The sequence below is a fragment of the Colletotrichum abscissum genome (genome assembly GCF_030869225.1).
Source record: "Colletotrichum abscissum strain IMI 504890 chromosome Unknown Scaffold_6.1, whole genome shotgun sequence".
In the NCBI taxonomy this organism is placed as follows: Eukaryota; Fungi; Ascomycota; class Sordariomycetes; order Glomerellales; family Glomerellaceae; genus Colletotrichum; species Colletotrichum abscissum.
The window spans coordinates 1,221,887-1,241,455 of NW_026850503.1; the positions used below are offsets into that span (position 1 = coordinate 1,221,887).

General features: G+C 53.2%; 4 protein-coding genes across 4 annotated transcripts; 2 read left to right on the plus strand and 2 right to left on the minus strand.

Annotated features, from left to right (window-relative positions):
* Positions 1 to 367: 367 nt before the first annotated feature.
* On the minus strand, positions 368 to 5,370 carry CABS01_03398 (uncharacterized protein; the record flags this gene model as incomplete). The annotated part of the gene is made up of 4 exons (XM_060536773.1): positions 368 to 1,161; positions 1,251 to 1,631; positions 2,214 to 5,098; positions 5,156 to 5,370. The coding sequence occupies 4 exons, from the start codon at positions 5,368 to 5,370 to the stop codon at positions 368 to 370; spliced, it is 4,275 nt and encodes a 1,424-aa protein (XP_060392692.1).
* Positions 5,371 to 9,311: 3,941 nt separating this feature from the next.
* CABS01_03399 (uncharacterized protein) lies at positions 9,312 to 9,650 on the plus strand (the record flags this gene model as incomplete). Its single annotated transcript, XM_060536774.1, has 1 exon — positions 9,312 to 9,650. The coding sequence occupies one exon, from the start codon at positions 9,312 to 9,314 to the stop codon at positions 9,648 to 9,650; it is 339 nt and encodes a 112-aa protein (XP_060392693.1).
* A 738-nt stretch (positions 9,651 to 10,388) lies between these two features.
* Positions 10,389 to 12,283, plus strand: CABS01_03400 (eukaryotic aspartyl protease; the record flags this gene model as incomplete). Its single annotated transcript, XM_060536775.1, has 3 exons — positions 10,389 to 10,593; positions 10,653 to 11,214; positions 11,293 to 12,283. 3 exons carry the CDS (start codon positions 10,389 to 10,391, stop codon positions 12,281 to 12,283), a joined length of 1,758 nt encoding a protein of 585 aa, XP_060392694.1.
* Positions 12,284 to 14,142: 1,859 nt separating this feature from the next.
* CABS01_03401 (uncharacterized protein) lies at positions 14,143 to 16,729 on the minus strand (the record flags this gene model as incomplete). The annotated part of the gene is made up of 6 exons (XM_060536776.1): positions 14,143 to 14,610; positions 14,660 to 14,884; positions 14,933 to 15,225; positions 15,278 to 16,279; positions 16,337 to 16,458; positions 16,518 to 16,729. 6 exons carry the CDS (start codon positions 16,727 to 16,729, stop codon positions 14,143 to 14,145), a joined length of 2,322 nt encoding a protein of 773 aa, XP_060392695.1.
* Positions 16,730 to 19,569: the final 2,840 nt, after the last annotated feature.

Sequence of the window (19,569 nt, forward strand, 5' to 3'; positions counted from 1 at the left end):
CTTTGAGCAGAGGAGCAATGAACTCGCCCAGCTCTCTAGGTCCTAGGAGACGATTTGAGGCCACCGCCATGAGAGATAGTACTTGTACCAGTCAGGTCGCTCTGCTACAAGGCAATAACGTTCCATCATTTTTCATAGTAGGGCAAGGAATTTTACGGTTGGAGAGCTCGCCGCAAGAAAGACCATCCAGAATTGAGTGTAAAGAGTGGTCCATCACCATCATTTGTTCAAACAACTACTTCTACAAGAAAACATCATTGGCCTTCTGGAACCAGGTGTCTCGATCTTTTTGATGTACAGCCCCCCAAATCTCTATCAATACACCACCCAAGCACCCCAATCATGAGGATCACCACTTCCTGCCATCTCACTTCCGGTTCGTACCAGAAACAAGCAACACAACACTCCCCAACTGCCTCCTCAAATCCTCCTTCTCAACATCATGCGTATCCTCCACCTCGCCCCACGCCCCAGTCTGCCACGTAACCTCCAAACTCAACGCCGTAGCAGCCTCCTCGACACCGAACTTTCCGCCCTTCCCGCTCTTATCGCGATACTCCCCAACAGGACCCTCACTCCACTCCACGACCAACCTCGCCGCCCCCAAAAGACTCTTCCCCGCCAACACGGCCCTCTCCAACCCCGTCAGCTCCCACGCGTCAAGCCCCATAACCCACCCCTGCACAACCTCCCTCACCCCCTCCGCCTGCCTCTGCGGCACGATACTATGCCCGTCCAGCACCGGCGTGATCTCGATCCCGGGCCACACCCGCCCCGTCAAGGCGCCGACCACGGCGTCCGCCGTCCTCTTCTGCACATCGCGCAGCGACTCTCCGGCGTCGTTGCGCGTGTCCGTCGCGCCCGCGGGTGGCGCCCAGCAGAGCATCGCGTCCGTGTCGAGGTACCGCATCAGCGTGTTGGCCACGTGCTCCCGGATCGCGCCGTCGTTGGCGGCGTCGTCGGCGGCGATGTCGATGGCGCGGCAGATGAGCGAGGTCAGGGGGATCAGGTGCTGCTTCGTCGCCTGCTCGGCCGAGGTGATGAGGTCCCATTCGATGGCGAGGGCCGAGGCGAGGTGCTGCTTCGAGGGCGGGAGGCGGATGATTTCCTTGGTGTTGGGGTGGCGGAGGGGACGGGAGTCGAGGTGGACTTGGAGGGCACCTGTGTCGAACGCCAACGTTAGCCAATCTCTCCAAGGCGGTCCATCGTGACACGAGCTGTTGATCATGGGATAGAAAAAGAAGACATACCATCTACCTCCTGCACACTGACATCATTCCAAAACCTCCTCTTCAAAGCCCCCGGCGCACTCGACTTGGCCTCGGCCGACGTCCGGATCCGCTTGGCGTGCTTGAGCATCTCGGCCTGCTTCTTCCTCCTCTCGACACGGATCCGCGCCGCCGCTGCCCGGTCCTCGGCGGCGATGTCAGCAATGGGCGGTTCCGGCGGCGGTCCCGTGCCGACCACGGGCGCGACCTCGGCGGGCTTGAGGGGCGTCGTCGAGATGGCGCGCGCATTGAAGGCAGCAGCGGCGCAGGTCGACCGTCTGGCTGACGAAGCCAATGGCGACGACGTCGCCGTAAAAAGACGCAGCGGGATGCGTGTTGACGGCTTCATTGTGATGGTACGCCCTTTCGTGGTTGTAGATATGGATTGGAGCTATGGGAGCTGCAGCTACAAAATGCAAGTTGGTCGTTGAATTAGTTTTTGGAAGCTTCGCGGCTAGCCCCGGTCGGGAATACAGGGGTATGATTGGCTTATGTCTTAGCGTGACATCAGAATGCGGGACGGTCTCGGGAGGTGAGCTCGGTGAAGCCTCGGTGTACGAGGTTAAAATTTCAGGGTCCTTTCGAATGCTTTGGAAATTGACGAATTGTTAGATCTTTCAATAATTGTTGTTTTAACTGTCAGAACTCGGCTACGCGCCTCGCTATACTTCTACGCCAAGGTGTACCAATACAAATTTTTTGAATCCATCGCCCAATTCCATTAGTAAGGTGGCTTCGTGACGTTCCCTAAGCTGAGCTCTCCAGCTCTGCTGTCAATCCCATTAAGAAGGTCGTGTAGATCCATCCCTCCTCCCGACACCGTTGACATGTTTCCATCCCCTCTCGCGGAACCCTGGTATAGACTGTCACCACCGCGGCTGCTAAGTACTCGTTTCGCCGGCTTTACTGCGTAATCCTGAATAGAAACCGAGGACGTCAGCCCACCAATGTGACCGGGCAATGGCGGCACCGGTGGAACGTCCTCGTCTTCGTTATGCTCGTACAAAGGGTTAGAGTTGAGCGGCCCACCCTTGCGTGATGCCGATGAAGACCTCTGCCGTCCAAGAGAGGCTCCATCGCCGTTTTCTGGCTGAGATGTCGCCGGGTTGAAGCTGAGCTCTGACGGGGTAAAGTCGTAGCTGACCATGCTGTCGCTGTCACTGTCATGGCGCACGCCTGCTGACGTGCCAATGGGCGTCGCCGGCACCTGGCCCGTCAAGACCATCTTGAGTTGATCAATGGATGTAACTACACCTCGGCTCGAATCCGACGGTGAGGGCGAAACGCCACTTCGCACACTGGATTTTCGCAGCTTGCTCATGGGAGACAAGCCCCCGGCAACCTGGGATGAGTTTGGACGAAGGTTTCGCTGGCTGCCAAGCGGTGAAGACTCTCCCGTTTGTCCATGCCCATTAGCGCCATTAACAGTCAGGTGGTGTCGGTTGGTTCCCATAGTGCCGCTTTTCGAACCAGCTAGCGACTCTGACTTGCTTCCCGCCTGCAAGGCTAGCATAGCCGCATCTCTTGACCAGTCTGTCAGCATGTGCTCGCGGAAAGCTGTGGGTAGTTCCGAACCGGGCGTCGCGGGCGTTGTTGAAATCGAGGTGCTAAGGATGGGATGCGAAAAGTTCCGACCAGGAGATTGAGGAGGACTACTCGGCGGTGAGATGCTTGTGTCCGCATAGCTCACAGCGATGCTCTCTACAAATGATGCGCGGTCATCGAATGGCAGCAACGCTTCACTCTCGACTTCTGTGGCAGGCAGCTTGGTCTGCAACTTAGGGACTCCAGGCGTTCCGAGGAGCTCCAGGGCTGGCGGAGGGATAGCCACACCCTCAGTCCAGAAATGCTTGCTGCGTCTTCGAATGACCTCATTGGTGATGGCACGTCCCACGGCAGAGTTCTCAATGTCGAACTTCTCGGTCACTGCCCAGAAATATCCGTGGCAAAGACTGCCCAGGCGAACCTTTTGAACTGGCAGCTCTGCGTCTGGAATGTCCTCCTGGAGACGGAATACCATTGGCAATCCGTACTGGACTGCGTTGACACCCAACTGGGACACAAGCTTCGTAAGCAGCACGTGAAGAAGAACAATATCCGGGTCATAGTCGACATATTGCAACGCGTTGTCGTAGATTGCAATATGGAGAAGTTGGAGAAAGTGTGAGCGGTGCCTCGATGGTTTCTCGCGGTTAGATGCGTTCGATGCGGCTCGTTGAGCAACATTGGCGGGTTGGAGCTCGCGACTGTTCTTCAGAGAAGACCGGTGGTGTTGAGAGCTTTCGTCCCGCGCCTTCCAATCCGCCGCTGTCGTCTCGCGGTCTAGCCAGGTCAGAAGCGCATCGGCGTAGGCTTTTCTGACCTCGCCATCTGGATCCCGCAGAAGCCAATGCGTGTTCTCCCAAACTTGAAGAGGAACCTTGTTTCTCGACAAGTTCAAGTTGCCGGACATCTGTGCACGCGGGTTTGCAATGAGGAGTATGTTCTTGATGGCCTTCAAGGCAGCGGTCTTGCCAACGTTACGGGAAAGGTACGTTTCCAGCTGAGGTTGGCTGGCAGTCATGTCATCGGAGGGGGGCTGCTCAGAGGCTTCGGCTTGGGGCGACGAGCTGGTACTTGAGGATTTGGACGGCTTAAGTCGGAGAAGGATCGTCGAAATCATGTCCGAAATCTGGTCTGCGTAGTAGACATGTGTCGCCAGGTCTCCAATGCAAAGTTGAATTCGCTCGAGGAGTTCTCTTCGCTGAGCGAATACGTCACCGGATCCTTGAAGGGTAGAGACTACTTCTTCGGGCTCTCCTTCAGTTCTCCCAAAGCCTCCTGGCAGCTGAATGAGTTTCTTCATGTGCTGGACGAGACCGAGCAAGACGTCCATGGCGCTCAGCCCAATCAGGTTGACGTCGGAACGCAGCAGAGACCCAATCATGGCCGTCAACGATAGATGAAGCTTAAGGTTGTCGTCCTTGACAGGTGCTTTCGACAGATGATCCATGGCCGTCACCAGAATGACATAGCGGTCCTGTACAGGCGCCCATCTCGCGATTGCGCTGTACATGCTTATTGCCCACCCGTGATCCTGGCCCAGCTTCTCGTCCGGCTTGACGACTGTGTTACCATTTGCGACGCGATCCTCGATGAATTGAATAAGAGCACCAGTCGCGGAATGAATCTGTGGTCGGTTTGGCGTCACAAATATCTGCTTCAGGCACTGCATGGCGAGCACACCAACGTCCTCTTCTGCCAGCCTGTCTACATCGTGAGCAGTGCCTGTGAGAGCAATGGGGTTTGCGTCGCCGGTATCGTTGGTTTCCACAGTCGCGACGCTCGTCCTACGGCGAAGCTTCTCTGCCTGCACTTTTTCTTCCATCTGTATGCGCGACAGCAGCGTGTCGAGCAGCTCGTCGTCATCCCACCATAGGTTGTCCAAAATAACGGGAACGATAACGTCGAACTGGCGACCAGTGACAGTCGATAGAGCTTCCGAAGAGGAAACGCTCCTAATTGCTTCGAGGCCAGCGCTCCTCCATCGCATCAGTACAGGCTTGCTAGAAGCTCCTTTCCCAGGGTTTTCGCGGGTCGAGGCAAGCGAAGCGTAGGTGCGAACGATCGATTCGTACTGGGCGAGATAAGCTTGGTCTGCAAAGGAGGACGAGGCATCGTGATTTTCGCAAAACGCCTCAAAGGTAGGTATGGAGGATTCGACCATGGTGATGTCCTTGGATCCAAGGATGAGGTCGAGGATTTTGAGTACATTCGGAGCTACGAGCGGCAGGTCCTTGGGGGCCTTTTCGATCAGTGCCGTGAGGATTCGAAGGGTGACTTGCACATTTCTAGAAAAGGGCCCAGTAAGTAAGGCGATCTCTCAATACCTAGGGAGGTTCACAAACCCGATGCGCTGCCGCCAGACATCGCTTGCTGTCTTCTTCTCCAAGAAGGCGCCAATCTTCTGAATCTTGGAACGGCGGGAGGTAGCATAAAATAGCAGGTAGCTCAGTTCGCTAGAGTTCGGCTTGACATCAACTGCGCCCTTGTTGGTCCTTGGGTAACACTTGAGGACCAGCACTTGGTGCTTCGGTCGACATTTTTGCTGGATCGCGTTCATGGCGCCGGGGTTATCGGGGCCCGATGAGCGAGGAGAGTCGGAGGACTACCTGTTGGTCGGTAGTAGACGATGGCAACGAAATAGCATCGAGGTTGGAGAGAGGAAATGAAAGGCGTCGCGTCAAGTTTGGAAAATTAGTCGCCGTCTTCGTCGGTTTGGATCGCAAAAAGCAAGGAAAGAGTGAGGCATTGGACAAAGTCAAAAAAAGAAAGGGAGCAGGCGTAACGTAGAAGCCAGCGAGCAATAATTTGGGTGTGGCAGACAAGAGACCCGACAGAAACAGATTCCAGTCAAGGCCCGGCCAGGCCAAGCCAGCACGGGGGGGCTTGACGGGGGGGTAAGCGTGGACGTGCTCCGTCAAGTACCTTTACGGCGAGTGCCAGTGGAGATGGGTACCTTACCATGTGTGTACCATACCTTCAACCATGCAAATGGAGAAAGCTGGCCTGTGAGTATCTTGTACATTGCCAGGCTCGGTCACTGTGTACGTAGTAAGTTTGCCAGCCTCCCAGCTATCACTCTCAAGTTGGGCTGGCTCGAGAAGTGGTGCAACTGCAATGGGACTTATTCGTTGTGAAATGGGCCGAAATTGCTGTCTGCACCGCACCACCTTCTCACTTTATTGCCAACCTGCTGCGGACTGCATCGTCGTCATCATTTTCTACCCGACTATCCATCCGGCCCGCGCCATGTGGCCTCACCCATCCTAAGAACGATGGGTAACACTACTCGATGCCAAATCAGTTTCAGTATTCGAATAAGCCTCTGGATGAGAGGTTGTAGTCGAAAAATATTGTTCAGTAAAGTGGTTTTTGCGATAGCACAAGTCGAGATAACATCAAAATGAGCAATCTGCTGGGATAGGCAGACACACGTGGGAGAGGAAAATGCGATGGAAGATGAGATTACGAACCAAAGAGGGACAAGTTCCTGTGTAAATGGGGAGATGGCAATCTCGGGGAACCACCCCAGGTCCGACAGACTGGCTCTCAGCGGGATACGCGTTTGCTGTTTGCTTGCTGCGATTCGCAAGCGCAAGGTGGTTGGGATTCTCACCTACCCGTACGTACTCCGTACCCGTGGATGGAAGGTATTGGTACGTATGCGCCGCCTGGTCTGAGCTCTCGAGTCCCCTACAGCCCTGTGGTGAAGGAGGGGCAAAAGGGGTTTGCATCGATTTCGCACAACACCATTTACATTTAGAGTGAGGTTTGTACAGGGCAAAAGCTCAATGGCACCCAATACATGTGATACTATTAAGCCTCTACTGAGGAATGGTCGATTGTTGCCGCGTTAGTCTACCCAGGTATGAGAGCTGGCTTCTCATCAAATTTAATGACACGAGAAAAATCTAGCATCCATCAAAGACACAACAAATGCCGTTCGGCAGTGACACAAGCATTCAAGCTTTATTTACCTTATCGCAATGCGCCAACATAACCTACCTCAGACACGGGAGGTCTTTGTCTTATGAATGCAAAGCCCTGCATTTGAATAGACAATAAGGTAAAGTTGCCTTCAAGCGAGAACTTCGCAGGTGAAAGAAGCCAGCGTGGTACCTTGATTGTTTCTTCAACTTCATGCGTACACGCACTTGTCATTGGATGCATGTTTCACAGACCATCCATCCCCCAAGTCCCTCAATGCCCTACCTATCCTTACCCTGGTATATACTGAGACCTGCGGCGGGCGGGCGAACCTCACGATGTAGCAGCTCCCAGACACTGACTGGGCCAAAACAAAACAACGACCTCCCCCGTCTATTTTGGTCTGTCTTTCTGCGTCGTTTTGGAAGACGGGAATGCGGTCCCACCCAGGGTGTCTTGCGGTGTTTGGGACGGACAGGTGCCTGGGATGATCCCGCCCCCTTGGAGAGTTCCTACAAGGTGCTCGGACACTTGCACACAGGCCGCCAATCATGCCCGCTTATCTGCACCTTTGGGAAACCTGGTCTAGCTAACTTCAGGCAAGGCGAAAATCGACAGCAGTGCTACGGGATACCCAGCTTTCGTGAGTCGGGGAATCAAGTGTCGAAACCCGCGAAGAAATGGAATCTTCATGTGCTCGATCGTCGCGGCACGAGGGAGAATTAATTCATTCAGGTACCTTGAATGGGCAACAGACACGGAAAGGCACGTGGAGGAAGGTCACTTCCAAGTTTGCGTCACTTTCCTTCTGAGGGCCTTACATAACAAATACGTACCCATCTTCTTCTCCTTCTTCGTTCCTTCCAACTTGCATCTGCACCTGCACCTACGGGGTATGTACACCTGCACCCCTCCTGCCTCGCCTTACTTTTTCGACCCATCCAGCTCCCGTCGGTCGTCACCACCGCCGTTCCATCCGTCTGATGTCGTCAGCACCCGACTGCACCCCTTCTAATAGCTTCCATTTCTCGCACGCTCACGTCCACTACCTTACGATTCAATCTGGCAATGGAACATCTTGATTCCGATTCCATCGTCACGTCCAACCTCACAATTGAAACCTGCTCTAGGAGCGTGCCTTGCCAGTAGTCGCCTCACAGTCTCACGTCAACTATCGCTCCTCAGTCGAAATGCATGCTCTCGCTTCTACAATTCCAACAAGTCTCTCTCCACAGGATGTCTCTGCATCTGCCAGCTCAGCAAAATGCCTCCACCTTGGTTCCAGAATCACAAACAGCCCCGGAATGGCCTCCTCCAACCCATGCCTCAGAGAGTGGCAATAGTCCCCTCATATTCAGTTTGACCGTGGACAGCCCGCCGCCTACGCTACTTTAGGCTGTCACTCGCATGTAGGTGGGTGCCCTATTAGGACGAGCTGTCAAGCAGAATGACGGATTCTTCAAGGTGACCTGCCAAGGCACCTCACGAAAGGTGTGCACCCTCTACCCGCAACCAATCACGATACGGCCCGTCCCCATTGCGTGCCGCTGCTCCGCATCCCCCGTGATGCCCGGAGTCTTTCGAGTCCGAGAATTCCGAAGCGGCCCATCCTATGACCGGCATCACCTGCAGTATGGCATGGGACCCTCCCGGGCCTCTGTGAATCTCTCATTCGGAGTGTTGAACCTACCTAGTATAGACCCAGATGGATTTCCACTGGTGCCTGGAGTCCTGCCGCAGCCTCACACACCATGCTCGCATAAGCGACAAGACTATTCGCAAGCACTCGTACAAACATTATGTTCCAGGATCTATCGGGAGGGAGACAGTAAACCATGGGATAAGTTTCCAGTCTTTCTCGGTGCTCCTGGTGTCGTAGGGCGTAAGAGTCGCAGTTCGTAAGTCTTCATCTCTTTCAGTATCCATAGTGAGGGTCCTCTGCCGGATACGTCAAACAAGCGTTTGGATACGACGTCACACCTGTCAAGAGAGAGGTGGTTGGGTTGTCAATCCATGATTGGCCCTAAAGCAAGTGTAACGCACCCCGGACAACTCAACATTGCTGGTGGAGCTCTTTCGACGATCACAGATCTGAAGATGGAAGGAAAGCTCACCGATCTACACCGACCATATCATTAGAACGTGATGGAAAAGGGAACCCGAGCCAATCTTATATCTGAACATATGGTTTCTTGCAGTCGTCTTGGCTTCTTTTACGATGACGTAGCTGAACGGTGTTTACCGCGCGAGACGAGGTGGCTTTCCGAACCCGTCGCTGTCATCCAAGTCCGGGAGGCTCAAATAGCCACATGGCGGCCCCATCTTGAGCTGAGGGAACCGACCTGGCGGTAGATACCGCTGTACTACTCTGTTGAGGATAAGTCTGCCTATCCCATCATCTCAACAGATGCTAGTAACACAATTCCATGGCTGCAAGAGGCGACAAACGAACAAGTTGAAAACGAGATACCATGCCTATGCCAGCCAGGCAAGACTACTGAGGTCTTGACGTTGAGATATTTGTCTGGAGCAAAGTTGCTAAGATATCTGTCCACCTTAGTGACCCATTGAGCTATGGAATGGCCAGCAAAGCGGGAGCCACGCGCCGGCCGGGCCGTTAGTCGCCGGCTTCGGGGCAGTGTCTCACATTCTATAGAGCGCACTCTCCGTGCCTTTGACCGAATTCCTGCAACTAAGGGTAGGATTGACGATCATTTCTCCAAGCATAACTTCAACTACCGCAATACCATCATGGCTCCAATATCGATTCCAGTTCAACGAGTAGTCTCGCGAGTCGACGGCCAGAACCTCACGTGGAAGTCCACATGGGAAGAGAACCTGGGCCCAAGTAGAGAGGTCGGATGCAGCAAGCAAGCAAGCTGGCCCATTGCCCGTTTTCTTTGTGCAACTTGAGCCAGCTGGAGTAAGCCAGGGTGGGGATTGAAGAACATCTAGACACTTGGCCACGCGTGCTGAGGTACCGGCCAGGAATCTAGCCAAGGAACCGGAAGTCGGGATGGAGTTGTTGGTGTTGAAGGTGCCGCAAGCAGAGGCTGTAGTAGGGGACGGCAGATGGAGGAGAGACATGTCCCTCTTTATGATGTGGTCTTCTTTGAGCCCCAACTAACGCCAACGCCAGCTAGCGCGTGTGCATGCATCGAGACTCAAGACACTCAAGACTCTCTCTGTCGGAGCCTTTTCCCTCTCTTGCGCTCCTTCCTCGAATGGCTCGCTCTGCTACGGATACCTCAGGTTAGCGCTCAAAAGTCGATGCTACCAACTCATCCCCAGAAGCGATCGCGACGACCTGGGCCGGGGCCGGGACCCACCTAGGCCGAGCTGAGCTGTACTGCCTTACACCATCGACCTAGAAGCTGAAGATTCTGTGTGGCGTTTTTTCCACACCTTACCTTCCTTACCTTACACTCACTTCCTTCCTTCTTTTTTATCCGCTGGATATCCCCGATTCACGGAGCCTCATCTCTTTTTCCCCTTCTTCAAGGTTCTCTTCAGCTTCAACAATCCTTTTCTTCCGGGACCTTCCCACCTTTACCTTCTTTACCCTTTCTTCTTCGGTATCTTATCTCTGGGTTTATTGTATCTCATTCAAGCCAAACAATACCACAACGAGAGTATCGAAAGCTGCCCGAGATGAAGTCTGGAATCTTCATCGCCTTCACCGCCGCTGGCGCGGCTGTGAGCTCCGTCACGGCCTTGTCCTTCCCTCGCACCACTGCGGGCCAGGGATTTATCGCCATGCCGGTCAGACAGGTCAGACCTGACTACAGTGACCTTGACAAGAGAGCGGCCATCGAGGTTACTCTCAAGAATCAACAGTTCTACTACTCGACTGATAGTGAGCATTTCCCTGCTACCTCTCAATCCTTTGAGCAGACTGACACAATAAAAAAATAGTCTCGATCGGCACTCCTGCCCAGCAGGTCACTGTCCTACTCGATACCGGCTCCTCTGAGCTCTGGGTCAACCCGGACTGTGCCACCGCTCCTTCTGCCTCCCAGGCCAAGCAGTGTCTTGCCGCTGGCCAGTACAACCCGGCCAAGAGTCGCACCCCGGCCGTTGGCCCCATTGGAGCTCGAAGACTCAACTACGGAGATGCTTCGGACGCCAGCACTCAGACCAGCGCCGAGATCGCTTACTACGTTGACACCATCACTATGGGCGCTGGTGCCATCGTCAACCAGACCTTTGGCCTCGTCACCAAGAGCGATGGCATCGCCACCGGCATCATGGGCCTGGCTCCTGACCTCAAGGCTGGATTCGAGAAGGGCAAGCCCTACAGCCTGATTCTCAATACCTTGGCTGATCAGGACGTCATCGGCAGCCGTGCCTTTTCGCTGGATCTCCGCCACTCTTCCTCCGACTCTGGCGCGCTCATCTACGGCGGTCTCGACAAGGGGAAGTTCATTGGAGAGCTTCTAAAGGTTCCCATGATCGCTGGCATCAGAGGCGAGCCTCGGTAAGTCAAGGCCTCTCTCACTCCAGCCTGATCAAGTGAAGATGCCACCGTATTTTTCATACTAACTCACAATTCCAGTCTCGCAGCCACCCTTTCCGCCGTTGGCATGTCTCTTCCTAACCAGCCCGTCAAGTCTTACGACCTCGGTGCAGCTGACACGAACGTTATGCTCGATTCGGGTACTACCCTGACGCGCCTCCATCCTGCCCTCGCGCGCCCCATCCTCGCGGACCTCAAGGCAGTGAGCGATGACAGCGGATACTGGACCGCCGACTGCTCCCTCCGCACCCCGACCCTCGCCAACGGCGGCAGCGACTCCTACATGACCTTCACCTTTGGCAAAAAGACCATCCGCGTGCCCCTCAGCGACTTCATCCTCGACATGGGCCCCAAGGACGGCCAGTGCTACGTCGGTCTCGTCATCACCACCGACCAGCAGATCCTCGGCGACAGCATGATGCAGGCCGGCTACTTCGTCTTCGATTGGGATAACCAGGCGATTCACATGGCACAGGCCGCCGACTGCGGCAAGGAGGACATCATCGCCATCACCAACGGCGAGAAGGCCGTCCCCAGCGGCCTCGTCGGACTCTGCAACGGACCCACCACCCCGGACGGCAGCGTCGCGCCCGCGCCTGGTGCAGTGAGTTCCTCTTCGGCTCCTCTTTCTCCTGCTACTACTGCTACTACCACTTCCCCGTGGCTCTTCCCCGACGCCCCGACTGGCACCACCTACACAAACCCCCCCATTCCGAGTCCGAAGTTCGTGACTCCCTCTGATTTCGTCTTTATAACAACTTATCCTCAGTCATCCTCCTCCGCGACCGGTAACGCCTCGCCCGCTTCCTCCGCTGCTATTACCCCCACTGCGGCCACCCGCGGCAGCGGTGGCAGTGGCTCCTCGACGAACACGGGCACGACGACTGCCGCCCCGACTTCGACCGATCCTTCCTCGTCGAGCTCCTCCGATTCTCACAATGCCGCCTCATCCCTCTTGGGCAGCGACCAGGTCTTCATGGGCTTGTTCATGAGCGTCTTGGCTATCTTGGTCACCGCGACTACATTCTAAGTCTGGCTTTGGAGATGATTTTGTGAACACAACAGGAAAAAAAGGCTAAGGATACGATACCCCTTCTTTGTTCAGGTTTCGGGAGGCATTGCATTCTTTGGGGAGTTTTCATTATCAACTTTGCATTCACGGGATGGCGTGGACATTTTGGGGGAGGGGAGGAATTAATGGAAACCCTCTTTCTCTTCTGGTCTTATCTGTCACGGACGAGACATACAGAGATTGAGAGAGGGGCATGAGTTTTATTCCCTGGCTAGCTGGCCATGAGCTTTTGAAGAATGGTTCTTCACAAAGCTGGGGGTTTGGGCTGGATGTCTAGCTAGGACGGACGTTTACTGATGACCCGTTACGATACCAATGACGAAAACTCGAGGCCTGCTTTTTTTCTCTACCAAAGAAAAAAGACTGGGGGCCTGACTTTTCCAATTCAAAAAAGTTTCAGAACCATACTTCCTGCTCGTTCCCCTCACCGTCCCGCTCCTAATCATTTCGTGCTTTGCTATTCATCCTGTGACTGTGTGACTGTGACTGCGACTCGAGAACGGTAACACAAAAACGTACATATTTCATCACACCGGCCCTCGATTTGTCTGTGTTCAGTCAACTTGTGACGAGCCCTTTCCTCAAAAAATCATCAAACGAGACCAGAATCCGGGCCTTGGCGGAGAAATCATCCAAACAGACTGCGTCGGGACTAACTCCGGGAAACGCCGTTGACCTTAGCATGATCCCCATCCTGCACATCTCCTCTGACGTAGTTTGTCTCTAATGTTTCCTCTGTCTCAGGGTACCTATGCGCTCACTTACTTTACTTACCCAAAATGAGCAACACCGGTTCTAGACCACCCCCTGCGAGGGATCCAGGTCCTCCCAGACCACATCCGGCCCTTCCTCGTTACTTCATGCCGCCGTTCCGGGACCCGAAGGTGCGGCACAAGGTACCTAGCCAGCACTTCGAATTGAGATGGCCACAATTTTGGGGGGGGACCCCGGAAGCAGGATACACCGTCCGTGAAATGTCTCACTCCCTGAATGAGGTAGTACTAATGATGAATGCTGTAGAGCCCCTCTCCGCCCTTACCCTTCTTCCCTGCCTTACCTAAATGTTCCTTCTTCCCTCTTCCAACAAACGAACTCCTTCCACAAGCAATTGCAGAAAAAGGCGTTTCTGCATATGTCCAAAAGTAGTTCAACCCCGACGCCTCCAAAATTCCCGAGATGCTGGGACGGTGGAAGGCCATCTCATTCGTCGATCCCCGAGTCGAGACACGTGTCTCAATTCTGGGGCACAGTGAGAGAGCGTGAACCACCTCGTCAGCCTCGCACGCAGCTTGAAGCCAAGATCTCCACATCGAGATCTGTTACGGAGTGCGCACTTGCTTTCGACGAGGACGCCGCGAATTTCGCATACGGCCTTCAAGATAATGTCACATCAGAATGCTGGACAGGATGTGACTGTAAACTGGGGAAATTCTCCACTATGAACTAAGTAACTGAGCTATGTGCAAACGCTGGATGCCAAATGATTAAGACTGCCGAAACAGCAAAATTGTTCCCAAGTCTTCCTTGGATAAAAAGCAAAAGTCTCTCTCCGACTTCCACCCAGCCTCGCTGATGCTGGAAGCCTCAAAGTTTCTCCCCGAAAGTGGGAAAACCACGAGACAAGATTGAAATGAGAAAAAGCAAAAACGATCAAATCTCCTGTCTCCATTCTCCCAAACAAACTCTCAGAAATCAGAAAATCCCGCAAAATCACCGTGAATCGAGCATTGAATGCTTCAGTATCATCATCTTGGATGATAGAAAAGCGTAAAGTTGAAGAAGAAAGCTGGCCTGTCCGGGCGATTTGCAACGAATGACTAGGCTCTGGTTCTGCGCTTCTTGGTAGTGCGAGTGAGAGAGGACTCGCTCTCGCTGTAGGTCTCGTCGCTGTCGGTGCCATCACGCTTTCTAGTACGCGAGCGTGTGATACGACGATTGGGAGCATCCGATATTCCAGTATTGTCCTTGGCTCCAGTCGAGGTGGTGGTGGGAGCAGCTGCAGTCACAGCTCTGCCACCTGTGACGGTCTTGGCCTTGGTCTCGAGCAAGGTAGGCTGAACAGCGACCGATTTGTTGAGATCCGTAGTCAAGCAGGTACTGCAAGACTTCATCTCGATCTCATTGCTGTCACCAGGCTTTGGGTAGTCCCAAATCTTTGATACCGACGGGACGGTGCTCTTCATGAGAGCATCATCACGACCTTGAGGGGTGAAACTCGGGTGCGTGAGGTCGATGTTTCTACAAGTCAGAGCGAAACGGCGCTTTCCCTTCGGATCAACCCTGTGCTATAGTAATGTCAGTACCTGTGCTCCCAATCATCTCAGAGGCGCTTACCAGATACTCCTCATGAATGCGGGAGCCATGCATAACCACGATGTCACCGTGGTACAGGGGGAACTTGAGAACCACCTTCCGGTACTCCTCATCCTCCTTCGTCTTCTTTCCTCTCTTTGCATTTTTCACACTCTTTGTCTTCTTGGCAAAGAACATGATTGCCGGGCTTCCTAAAGAAAGTGTCGCTACTGTAGGGCCCAAGGTATCTTCACCATCATCGTGAAACTATAAAAGTCAGCTTCGAGTTCATAAAGGAATTATAAGGTTACTAACGCCGATCTTGTCTTTCTCCATGTAGCCGATGGATAACAGCTCGTTGAAGTTGGTGAACTCAGGAGTGATAGACGGATCCCGAGTAAGTCCAGTATGTTGAGCGTGGCGGTCAGCAACTCCCAAGACTTCGTTCGTCATCTCGATCGATACTTCACCAGCCCACTCCATTCTCTTGAGGGCTCCAATGAAAGCCTCGGGGGCCGCTGAGAATGGCTTGGAGTCCACTGCGACGACGAACTTGTAGGGAGCGCCCCAGTTTTGGAGGAAGTTTCTCGTCAGCTTCTCTGTGGGTACTGCAACATGTTAGTGACGGGTTCTGTGGAACAGCTTTGGGTGAAGACTTACATCCGGGATGAACCACCGAATTTCTAGACAGGTCGAAGGTGTCGACCGACTCGTTAGAGATCTTCCACATCTCATCAGGACCGCCAGCTTGTCCATTCGCAGTCTGGTTCGTGCGGATGATACTGACTGAGCCAATGATTCTGCTGGCGTCGTTGAGATCCGGAAGAAGATATTGTTCAATGAAAAGACCATTGATCTGGGCGTGGTGCTGCAGAATTCCTGTATCGTAGAGTCTAGACCCATGCGTTCTCTTGACGTGAGTCTCCTCTTGGAGGACATCCTGCAGAGGGAATGCAGCCGGCTTAGCCATCAAGACGAAATTGCACACTGGGTTCTCATAAGCCCAGTGAGTCCAGTCAATTCGTCTCGAGCAGCCGTGGCACTGAGGACAGACAATACCCTGACGCATTGTATTCTCGGTGCCGAGATGGCCTTTCATGGATGGAAGGTTCGGTTGAAGAGGCTGCTTGGGGATTTGAAACGCTGTTCTCTCTTGAAGAAAGCTCTCCGAGTATTCCAGGCGAGCAACATCGACACCAGCTGGGAACATGAAGAAATTCTTGCACTTGCGGTTGAGACAGGTCCATCCGGCAGAGAAGACCGTCTTGCAGTGCTGGTGGCAGTCGATGCACCAAGCAAGGGTTGCAGAGCAGTGGGAAGCAGCTACAAGCCCCATGATTTCGGTCTCAGAGGAGAAGATGAATGACTCTTCGCAGTGAGCATTCAGGCAGGTCCAGCCCTGAATGAAGTACTGCTTGGACATCTTCAAGCACTTGCTACAGCTTTGGCGAACGTCACTGAACTCCTGAGGGTTGACAGTGTGTTGAACTTCAGCCTTTGCCTGCCACCAAGATGGTGTAGAACGGTCGATCTTCTCAAGTCGAATCTTGTGGCAGAACTGTCCATTGGCTTCTTTCTCGGACCAGATGTCCGTGATGGTGAAGAACGCCATGACGCTGTACTTGTGCTCCGTGGCGATGGACAAGCCGGGGTAGTTCTTATCTACTTGAAAATGAGTATGACGTTCAAGCATGGTATTGCTTCGAAGGATTGACTTACCTAAGATGACGCCAACGGGCATGGCTTTCATCATGGAAGCCTGGGCAGAGGACAAGTTTCTCTCAAAGCTCTCTTTGACTCGGATCATATTGCCATCAACATCGCGCTCTCTGCCGCCACCGCTGCCACAGATCAAAACTGTTAGCAGTTGGTTAGCGAGAAATTTTTGGGAAGCACCTACAGCGCAGTGATGATGACCTCTGCATCCATGCGGTCTCGGATAGTTGGAAAGCCGCCAAGGAGAAATCCCACCATAGTCTTGTTGTTGGTGTGAGCACTGCTCTGGTGCGCTTTGTAGTAAGGCAGGGCATCGCAAAGAGCCTGTCGGGTTGCAGCCCAAACGGGGGGTTCTCCAAAAGGCTCAGCCTTAAGCTTGTTGATATCGGCCATCATGCTTGCCGAGTACTTGAACTGATGTGAAGAGAGGGGGTTCTACTATCGATCGTAAGGTGTGTATCACGTAGGTCGAAGAATGGTCGCAGCCTGAAAGTGAACTTCAAGACGAGCTCTGGATATAGAAGGTCCGAACGGCACTTCTCGGTGGTTGGAAGACGTCAGGTGCGAACGGCACTTCTAGGTAATTTGAAAGACCGAAGGTGCGAACGGTTGAAGGAAATAGACTTGGTACGATGGAAGGATTTGAGAATATGTGAAAGAAGTATGAAGAATAGGAAGACCGGTTCACGGTCGGGCTGCACTGAATACCTAAAGAGGCTACACTCTTTGAGAGTGCGGTTGTAGATGAAAGACGTGAGTTTGTATGAGAAGAAGTGGAAGATTGTCTGAAGTAGAGGGAAGTGTGTCTTAAGTAGAAGTAGAAGAGTGTCTTAAGCAGACGCGGAAGACGGGAGTGTCCGAATTGGAAGTGGAAAAGTGTCTGAGGTCGAAATGGAAGAGTGACTGAAGTAGAAGTGGACTCGTGTCCAAGGTAGAAGTCGGAGAATGTGTGCGGGAGAGAAGGGGAGTTGTCTGTGGGAGAAGTGAAAATATGTGTATGGGAGAAGTTGGTGTGTGTGTGTGTGTGGAAGAAGTAGAATTGTGTGGGCAAGAGAAGCGGAAGCGTGTTGAGAGAAGTGAGGGTGTGTGAAAGAGAGAAGTGTGATTGCAGAAGAAAGCCTCTCTTAAATATCCTCCGGTGTGGGGAGGGGATGCTCAGAGGCAGGAGTGCAGTGCCTATGAAGAAGGAACGAAGAAGGGACCGCAGGTTCGAAGGCAGGACCGCAACGCGGAGAAGGTGCGGAGATGAGACCGCAGGTCTCAGGGCAAGATCGCAGTGCGAGCTGAAGAAGGTGCGAAGAAGGGACCGCAGGTTCGAAGGTAGGATCGCAGTGCGAACTCAAGAAGGTGCTGGAAAGAGACCGCAGATCTTAGAGCAGGATCGAGGTTAACGAAGAAGATTTCGAAAGTTCGAAGGCAGGAGGAGAGTAACATAAGGAAAGAGCAGAGGGTGTGTGAAAAGTTTTGATTGCCCAAAGGGGCACTTAGCCGAACCGTGAAGAAGGACCGGCTGGACCTGCGTGATTCACAGTGGGAAAGAGCGAAGAATATTAGCATTGTAGATTTGGAAGGTGCAGGTGATCCATTGCCCAAAACAAATATTTTTCGTCTCAGTCTAAGCCTTAGAGAAGACGGAAGAGACAGGAGCGACCAAGTTTCTATGCAAGACAGATGAGGAGTTTTATGAGATGTTCTATATGTCTCTCGTCGTTTCTAGTCTATTCCTGCCGGCCAAGCGCAACGCTTGTGTGACCAAAAGCTGAGTTTATATCCAAGAAACTGCCGACGGTAGACCTTCCAGAGTGGAAGTTCCAGAGTGGAAGAAATCTTGCTAGCAGGGGCTTTCCTATGCTGCCAAGTCCGGTAAGAATAGTAGCTTGCTGTAGAAAAGACGACTTGAGGAATACCATTCTACCTTGGGACTCTCTATTCCTCGTCAGATAGAGACTGTGCCAAGGTAATTGATGGTGTTATTGAGCCGAAGACAGTTGGCTTCAAATTCGAAGCTTTGGCAAAGGCAAGTGTAGTGGATGATTGGGGGAGGGGGCTCGCCAGCACCTTCGGGGGGGGGGGGGGGGGGGGGGAAAAAGAAGGGGGAAAAGCGACAAAGGCGCCGTTTGTGGTTTTTATTTGTTGGCATAAAAGCAAGGGAGAGAAAAACTCCAAGGGAGCTCGCGGCCACCCCCAGCAGGCGGGGGGGGGGGGGGGGGCGGTGTCGGGGGGGGGGGGGGGGGGGGGGGTACAAGAAAGGTTGAAAGGCTACAAGGCTTCCGTTTCAGGTATTGAGTTCTAGTCATACAAGGAAGGTAGGCAAAGCCTCTAGGGTATGTGATATATACTGTTGATATGATACGGCGCTCAAAATGAGGGGCCGTTTGTGATGACCTTTGGAGGCATCCAATTCCCAACAAACTAGTCTCACCGACTTAGGCAGATTGAGTGGGAACGTCGGACGAATATACCTTTAGATGGGAAGAACGGATGAGTTCTGGCCAAGCTCTCCTTCTTATCATTCCACTTTCGCAAAGTGAAGGGAACGCTGGCTTTGCCCGTGGACATTAGGTAAGGGACGCATAGAAGACAGGTGTTCGAGTAATATCCAAGTGAGGCTGCCACGCTTAGAGTTGAGACTGCCTCATTGGCAAGTGTCAAGGTAGAGAAGCATGATGCAGTGAAGACCACATCATTGAGGGACATTGCGATCTGGAGGAAAGTGGGATCATTGGAGACCATGTGTGCCGAGATAGGTTCTCGTCAACTTAATGAGATGATATACCACCGAAATGTATCATTGTTTCTAGCGCGAAGTGATGGTGGCTAAAACAATGCCATCCCGCAATAAAGAGTAATGGCACTTGTGGATGGCCTGAGAGAAATAAAGCCATCAGGCCAGGCTTTCATCACTCGGCGAAGTCCCCGGCGAAGTCACCGGCCAGCAGCAGTATTCTGATGACCAAACTTCGACTAAACAACGGCTGCTTATTGTATGCCCCACATTTGGCTGTGTGTGCAACTGTTACTGAGGCTCCCTTACCGACCTTATGTATTGCGCGCTGTTGCTACCGGCGAATGAATACTTGCTAGTGACCAGAAAATTCTTCCCGACGACCTGATGCAGTGTTGGGAAAGGTAACACAGCCGTTCTCAGTCGACAGTCAACGTGAGAGGATTCATGGCGGTGGTCTGACGCGGAGGTCGGCGGGCAACAGAGGCAGAAGCCACGACCCACTCTGTGA